This window comes from Lepisma saccharinum, chromosome 5 (genome assembly GCF_977018435.1).
Source record: "Lepisma saccharinum chromosome 5, izLepSacc3.1, whole genome shotgun sequence".
Classification (NCBI taxonomy): domain Eukaryota; kingdom Metazoa; phylum Arthropoda; class Insecta; order Zygentoma; family Lepismatidae; genus Lepisma; species Lepisma saccharinum.
In genome coordinates, this window is record NC_139233.1 from 65,214,571 (window position 1) to 65,223,812 (window position 9,242).

Consider the following 9,242-nt stretch of genomic DNA (forward strand, 5'->3'; position numbering starts at 1 on the left):
TGGACCCGGAGAAATATTATACTTTTTTTTCAGGTGTTCAAATTTTCTAATTTATATCAATGACTGAAAATAATGTTTCAGGTTATTTATTAATGACATTTACCCATTTACATTTTTTACAAAAGAACTTTAAACATTGAATAACATATGTTATAAAGAAACCCTTGAGTTTTGAGTATAATAGTTTTTTACATTTGAAACATTTTTATCATACGTCCAGTTATCATTAATGATTTTTAAGAATTTACATATTTTTATTATCTACTTTTTGTCAAAAATAACTTACAACATCGATTAAAATGTGTTACATAGAACACGTAAATGCTGAGTACAAACGTTTGCATACATTTCAAGTGCACTGTACTTGTTTTCCGATCGATTTTTGATGGACAAATATGACACCTCCTTCTGGATTGCTTCTGTACACCTTGCTCTTCATTTGAACACCCGTTGGTTTGCTCGTCCATTACTAGTTTGCTACTGAGCTCCTTTCCCAGGTACTGCAAGAATCTTCTACGTCTACCCGATTTGGCTCCCAATTCATAAGGATGTACTGTTTGGTACAAAACAAATGCATTTAGTGCACTGAAGTCGATCATGTCATGAAATATAACCCATGGCCTTCTCCGAGCTTTTCGTTTCACACTGTAGTTTTGTACCATTTTGTGTTATTAGCTGTGCTGTGGAAGCATCGATTTTCGGCTGTTCATGGAACATAGAAAGTAGAATCAACACCTTGTTCTTCTTGGGGCAATATGATGCTATCATGAGATCATCTTGAAATCCAAACAAAGATGAAATACACACTCGCTGTTTTGTGGCAGTAAACTCTGATGGCAGCTCTCCTTTGTTCTTTCGCATCGTGCCGACCAAAGTAAGTTTCTTGGCAAGTAGATCCCTTGAAAGAGATACACTCGTGAAGAAATTTTGGCACGTGATGTTTCTTCGACTACCTTCGACTAAGTCCTTCACTACTCTCTCTACTTGATTTTTCTACCTATTAACTCCAGCTTCCTTTCCTTTGTAGATTTGAGCCTTCAAAACATAAGCTCTTGGAGAATCACAAATCAGCCACAGCTTGATCCATATTTACCATATTTCACTGTCCAAAAGGGCATCGCCCTCTACAATTGACCAGTTGTTCGTATACAGTCATGATGCAATCAGGAATGTACGCTTCTCGGAGGTAAACATTCCAAGTCTCGAATACATCTCTTATAGGTTCGAGCTTATCTGGAGACGAGACCTAAGCTTTCGTGTATTTGGTACGAGAACGAACAAATTCGTCGTCCAAACTACACAGATGTTCTGCACCAAACAAAGTGTGCATGCAGATTCGTTCCGAAAGTTCCGGAAAATTGCAGCACCTGTGCTTTGAAACCAACAAACTGAAATAACCAACAATGGTTATGCAGACTATTGTCGACAAACAAACAAATCCTTTTTTCCAGTATCCGTCTGCAACTTAGGATATTTGTTTTTCCTGGGTGAACTGAACTGGCAAAGGGTACTGTATATGATTTCAATTGATTGATTTGTTTCATTTTACTTCTCGGTTTTTGCCTCTTGGCTAATTTGCGAAGATGGGGATCAGTGATGAAATGATGAAATTGATGAATGGACATTTGCATAGAACCTTGTCCGAGGGGGATACGAACCCAGGATCATTGACATGGCAGTGCTATGTGCTAACCACTCACCCACGGGGTCCAGGAATACGATATCTCTGTGACTATCCTTGAAAAGTCACAGAGGCGAAGAGGGATATTTCTGCAGTAGAAAAAAATAGGCCTATATATTTAAAAATTAAAATCTGGCCTAAAGGACCCGTCCGTCCGCAACGCGAGTAATACATTTTCTGACCAAACTTAAAAAATAATCAAAGATTACAATAAATGATTTCAAAGGCTTTTGAAATTGACGAAAAGTCACGGAAGGAGAACACATTCATTTTTAGCATTAAAAAATTAAACGGGTATAAAAATTGAAACCGGGCCTACAAGACCCGCCCGTCATTACAGTGTTAAAAACAAATAATCTCAACAACAATTGGTCCAACTTAAAAATTCCCATCTCCCTGTACATGATTTAATATGTATAATTTAACAATATTGAATAGAGTGCATTCTAGAGCAAGATAAACTAAACTTAAAATGCATAAAAATGTGAAATCTGTAATTATAAAATCAAGGTTCCACCATATACATAATTTCACATGTCTCTAGCTTTGCAACATACGTATATTACATGTCTGTGTCAAGTATTGAAGTGCTGCATTTATTTAACTGATAAATTTTGTGCATACAGAAAAACAAATATATTCTTACAAACATTTTAACTTTATAGAGAATCTGAAGCTACAAGAGCTAGTAATGATGATCATTTTTTTTCTGTTTTCAGTTTGGTGCTAGTCCAGGTACAACTGGTCACTCAAGTAATCCCTTTTTGTGAAACACTAAATGAGGATAATGTAGTGTCTTTTGCATACATGTTATACTAGAACAATTCATGTTAAAAGAATGGGGAAAAAAATCTCTTTTCTTTTTCTTCTTTTCCGTTTCCTTTTACATACGCTGCTTTCAGATAATTATTTTTAAGCAAATATGACTTTAATATATTGCAAAAGTAAATATTATGGTAATGTATATATTTAAGTGTTTGCATTTTGTGAATTTTAATGTTTGTTTTACAATGTGTAACAAGTCACTGGAGAAATACTACGCCAAAGATATTGTAAGTAGGGGAAAAACACTATAATATAATGTACTATTTTATGTATAACATTGTTGATTTTTTTACATATGAAAGCATTGGATGTAGGTTCCACAATGTAGAAATGTAGATAACGAGAAACTATTATATAAAATGGATGTGCTTATACAGAAGATAAATGATTGTATTATACCTTAGGACGTTTCTAGGATTAGTCTCCAGTGATATGTTTCATGAAAAAAAAAAAAAAAAAGACGGTGTGATGATGAAAATACCATATTTTGTGTAATAAGCCTCCACCAATCATTTTGATAGAATTGCCAGTAGTTTCGTGCATGGTTGATGAAAAACTGTAAGTGCCTAGTCTTAGTAGTGGTGATATCCCCAAGTTTACCAGGGGATCATACTTCAAGACAAAAGATACGGTTAATTTTTCCTACCTCATTGTCAAGTTTTGTAGAATTTTTCATTTCGGTTAGGCCAAATCCAGATAAAATTTTATCTTGATATTTGATAAATATCAAATATCTGATTATTTGGTCAGATAATTGGGATTATTTTTCTTTCAAAACAGATACTGGATAATTCGAAATCTGGGATCTGTCACCGACAGAAAATTAATTTTCTCCGACACCAATATTATCTGATTTCGGAGGCTTACGACAACAAATATGGTTAATTTTTAAATCCGAATATTACAGCATGTTTTAGAGAAAGAAAATGAGAATTCTGGTCAATTTAGCTCCCATTTTTCTGTTCGGATCCACTTTTTTTTTGCTTTGGGCTTTGTTGGGCAATAGCTATGCCTGTGTCAAAAAGTGGGAGGTAAAATTTCCAAATATAACTACGTGCACCCGCATGTCTGCCAAAAAAAAATCTTCAAGTTCAAGAAGATATTTTGTCCAGTTTCGGGTAGAACTGTATAGTAAGATTTTATACAAATGGAAATTTGTGTTTGTCCAGCCATTTCTGGACGTACCTGGATTAAATAGTTTTCGTAATATGCCCCGTAGTTTAACAAGATTAACTTAGTGACTAGTGTAAAAGAATTGTTTTGATTAGTATGAAGTGACGAAAAAGTCATAATTGAGAGTAAACTTGTAATTTGTTTTTCTGTGCAGCATTTAGGATGTGCTGCTGTTAGGTGATTGTCCCCAAGGTTATTCTCAGTGTTCTGTCACAGAGTTAAAGTAATGTATTTTTTAACAATGCAATTAATTTTTCATCACTTGTGCCCAGGGGCATAAGTTAATGCAGGGCACGGTTTGTAATGGCTGACATTATACACTTTTCTGTGATAATCATCTAAATATTTGTCGACACTTCTCATTTAGTTGTCAGTGTGCATATCGTGCGCAAATATATCTTGGTTCTATAAGAATTTTTATTAACAGACTAAAGATTGTAAAAAACTAGGGTGAGACGATGCCAATACTGCTGACGATACTCTTTACCAATTCCCACTGTTACCGATACTTTCTGGGCCTCCCCAATTGCATGGTGGTGACGTCGTCACCTTGTAATCAAGGAGTCCCGAGTTCGATACTCAGTGGAAGCACATCGCACAGTGTTCGGATCCCACTTTAAACTGTAGGTTTGGTCCCAACTAGCCTACCTGTGCATAAGTGGACTTAAAACAACAATTCAAATTCAAACCGATACTTAGAAATTTGTGTCCCACATCTTGGCCATGCAGTCTAAGGTATCACGCTTTGGGCTCCGGGTTCGAGGTTCGAGTCTCCTGGGGGAAGCATAACAACTTTTCTCCTGAGATTTCGGCATGAGTTTGGAAACAGTGGCCACCCACCATCGTGAGGAAATTGGGGATCTACCAAAGAGTAGTGTAACCCAGTCATGGAAACCTACAACGACTGGGGTTTGTCATGTTGACCACATGTCACAACGAGTTGGATGATCTCCCAGCTCGGCAGGTGGGAGTGAGGCTGGCAGTCGGTACGTATACCCTGGCCCTCACGGTCTGTTGCACCACAGGTAATATATTTATTTATATTACTTGGAAATTGTAACAATTCAAAGTTTTTCAGTATCGGCTGACCCCTAGTAAAGACTGTTAACAATTGATGCAAAATATTTTAATTTGTAAATATTATGTACAACAAGCATAATACATAGAACAAATGCACTATGAGGCTGAATGGGAACCTCGTAAATACTGTTAACGATGCAAACTATTTTTTACATTTACTTAATTTTAAAAATATGCAGTAACTATTTGGATGTGCAGCCAAGTATATTTCTGTGATATTTTTCTTTTCTATCTGTGAATAAAGATCAATATTTTTTAAATACGAAAGCATTACCATAACATGCATTGCAAATATGTATAATTGAGTATTTTTAATTGCAATTGTTCAGAATTTTTTTTTGTCTTAGTGAATGTGCGTGCGTGTCTATGTGATAATGAATATTCTGAAGATTAACTACTTACATTGTCCTTTATAGGAACATGTATAATTTAGACTGTTTTGTATAAGAAAATTATTTGTATAGTCTGTAATTGCATAATTTCTCTGCTGACTGCATGTGGAGCTGCAGCAAAAAAAGAACAGTTCTGATTTGGTTACATTGTACAGAAATGCAGAGCTTCTCCATTTATTTGTAAACCTACACACTTGGTTAATCTGTATGTGTACTTGTATGTAAAAGCTGTGTGTGTATGCATAATATGCACATTGTACATACATACCTAAATTCGCGCACACACATACATACATACACACACACACATGTAACAAATGTGCCACCTAGCAACACAAAGATGTAGTTCTTTGTACATTTAACCATTTTTTTTAAACACAGATAGGAATTTTTATTTTAAACGAAAATTTACATGTTTGGTTTTGGATCCCAAACCAAGTAGTGTCACTTGTATCATGTAAGCATGCACAGCTTTGACTTCTAATGTAAATTATATGTAATTTTTTTGTCATTTTTTTAGAACAGTATGCTTTACTATGCTTGGATGCTTTTGTTTTTCCATAGTTACAATTGTACACCAACAGAATATATATATAGATATACATAATATATTTTATTTTTGCAACTTGCATTATGTAACTTCTTGAAGGGCAATATTTTTTATTGTAAGAGCTGAATGAATTTAAAAACCCCTAAAATGAAGAAAATTGTGTTAGTTCCATTTAATTTTATGATATATTTTCAACCTTTTGTTTCTTGTAATCATGGTTTGAACCAGAACTGCAATTGTGGACTAGCTGAACCCTGCATTGGATATTCTCCAAGTGGTTTTCATTTTATACACGAGTGCTACATTACCATTACAGTATATAGCATAGATGATAATGCTTCATTTACATTAGTGAGATGTAATATACAGGGTGATTCAAAAGTTCCCTAACCATCCGGTAGTTTCAAACAGTGATGTGCAGTGACCTTCACACTTGAGGTAGCAACTGATTAGGGGTAATCTTTAAAGCATTGTGCACACCACCTCCCCCTTCACCCACCCACCGAAATGCACAGATTACAGTGTTGTTTCAGTAAAACACTAAAAAATTTTGCTATTTCATGGAAGTGGTAATTTAGCACAAAACCTGAATTTCATTTATCTGTATCCGCTTGTGCAAATACCTAAATCCTCTATGAAGTTTCACCTAAAAAAATTAAGAACAGTTTGTACCTAACATTGTATTGTAGTAGATCAGTCCTCGTCCCAATTATATGGATAGAACAGAGTTGAACTAATAATAACTGGAAAGGGGTGTTATGGTGGTCATAAACCCCCATGAACTTTTGAAAAAATAAGTTTTGGTAATTGTAATTATTTTGCTCATTTTCTTACCAATATTTACACTCTAAATACTTTCTCAGCAGCCTAACCTCTGTTAAAATATTTCTGGTTTGGCCTATTCACACAAGGACACACACAGAGAGACAAGGGAAATTTTAAAAAAGCCCTCTTGGAAAACAATGAGAATCTTGAAGAAAGGTCTTGAGTTGAAATTATGATTACTGTATGAATGTTTGATGTTCCTCATTACTACCATGAGTTTGTTAGCAATTTTTATTGTCTTGTCGCAATGTGAAATGCCAAAAATGTAAATTAGCACAGGGTGAAAACTGACAAGAGGTTTTGTGTAATTTGCTCCTTGTACAGTTTGTCACTGTTATTTCACTACAGACCAGTGTTCAAAGTGAGGGGAAATAGTATCCCCCCGCTGTCTCATTGTCACCACATTGAACCATAGGAGCGCATCCCCCCCCCCACAGTTAACCACAAGGCTTGACAAAACATTCCCCCAGCGAACATTTTCCACTTCAAGCTGCTTCAAAGTATAATACACCACCACCACAAATATACTAAAACAAAAAAGAGAGCATTTTTTTTTACGTTATTATGTTAGGGGCATCCAGAAAGTAAGTTTCCCTGGGGTCGTGCACAAAAAGGAAACATTATTTCATTCAGTGATTTATTGCCACAGATACAGCACTTGTCATAGCGTGGGACCAACTTCTGTATACCTGCATGGTAGAAATCCGCCGCCTGGGTGCCGAACCACTGTGTAACAGCCATCTGAACCTCTTCGTCGCTGTGACGTGAAAATGTTGGCCAGACAGGAACTTTTTCAGGTGCAAGAACAGGTGGTAATCTCTGGGAGCGAGATCCGGGCTGTACGATGGAACACCTCCCAACCGAACCTGTCCAGAAGGGCTGCAGTGTGCCTAGCCATATGTGGCTTCGCATTGTCGTGCAGCAAGATCACCCCAGCACTGAGCTTACCGAGCTGCTTATTCTGAATGGCTCATCACAATGTCCCCAGTGTTTCACAGTAATGGTTAGCGTTTAGTCTCACCTCTGGGAAGAAACTTGATGAGCAGAATGCCTTGTCTGTCCCAGAACACCGTGCACATCACGCACCGACACAGTCTGTTTAAACTTCGTCCTGCATGGATATCCACTGTGACGCCAATGCGGACTACTGCTTGCTTTCTGGGGTGCTGTATGCAACCCACGTTTCATCCCCTGTGATGATCCGGTTGAGAAAATCGTCATCATCATGGTAACGCTGCAGAAATGTCAGTGCCGTGCCCATGCATTTTCCTTTGTGTTCGGGATTCAGTTGCTTCAGCACCCACCAGACACACAATTTCCGGAAGAAGAGGCGTTTGGTAACAATGTCGTGCAACAACGACCAAGAAATCTGCGGGGAAATGGTTGCCGAGTTCCGCAATTGTGATGCGACGATCCTCCAATATGCACTGCTGCACCTGCTCCATAACGGCCGATGGCTGCCCACTGCGCTCGTCGTCCTGCACCAACGATGCACCATGTGCTTGCTCATGACGTCTGGCACAGCTGACGATGAATTTCGATCGGCTTTATGTTTTGTGTGTTCAAGAACTTGATCACCGAACGAACCTGGCACGCGGCAGGAGATGGAATAAGAGCTGTCATCATCTTTCTCTGCCACGATGCTACTGAGGACTTTCGGGAGACGTCTTCTAGGACATTCACTTGATAGGTCATGTGCCTTTCACGCATGTGTAAAACCGTTTGCAATACGCATGGCCTGCCACCTGTGGGCGAGTGGGAAACTTACTTTCTGGATGCACCTAATAGTTATATTCCTTACTGGAGAAAAAGGAACTGTTACCAGAAATTCATCCCCAAACAAAATACTTTCTCTTTTCATAAATAATAAAACTCAAAGCCATATTCAATTATGCATAAATATACAGTATAATAGACTGGGATTCCTGAAACCACTGGCTGGAGGGTTCGAGGTGAGGAGTATGGGGAATAAACACTGAAATCTTCATCTTCTCTTTCCACGTTAGGTTCCACCTGAAACTTGGTTTGGCGGTCAAAAATAATGCTAGATCAGCTCTTTCCAGGCTGCCTGCCAATCGTACCAAGGAGTGAGAAGAGTGTGAAATGTTGTATATGAATTGTGGCTTCAAGAAGAAAATAAATATTGTGATTTGCTAGAGTCGCTACTCCTCAGTGGTAACCATGGTGACCATCTTGAATGGTGGGTTGAATTTTTTAAATAGGAAGGGGTAATGTCACATTTCAAAACACACAAGAATTTGAGGACAGAATCCACACTACTGAGAAAACAGTCTAGTTGGAGTGACAAGTGACATATGTAACTTGTCATGTCATTTAGGTAGAAAAGATTTGATTTATTTGAGGGCTTAGTTTCTATAGTCGTTTTCACGTTCAGAAGACACAATGGGCTCTCATGGACAATGCTTTCCTTATGGGAAAATACGAGCGCGCTGTTGTGAAATTTCTCGATTTACAAATTTAGCTTGCGTAAAATCGGTACCTGCAGTTTTGCAGGAAATTTTGTAGAGAATACGATGGTGAGCACAAAAAACTGGTAACTTGCTTACATATTTTTAGATAAATTAAAAACTCAAATTTTCTGTGAAAACAAAATTTTTACATTGTTTTCATTCTGTTTTCATTCCTAACATTGAAACATGCCGTAACATTGAGGTATTCATTATGAAAAAAATTGACACTGTTTTTTAATTGTCAT

General features: G+C 37.2%; 1 protein-coding gene across 1 annotated transcript in view; it reads left to right on the top strand.

The window, feature by feature from the left end:
• Nucleotides 1-5,780, top strand: part of drongo (Arf GTPase activating protein drongo) — a 52,224-nt gene extending 46,444 nt beyond the window's left edge. Inside the window, exon 10 of the mRNA XM_083122593.1 lies at nt 2,401-5,780. Within this exon, the coding sequence (XP_082978719.1) occupies nt 2,401-2,451 (51 nt within the window). The 3' untranslated portion in view covers nt 2,452-5,780. The remainder of the gene's footprint in view (nt 1-2,400) is intronic.
• Nucleotides 5,781-9,242: the final 3,462 nt, after the last annotated feature.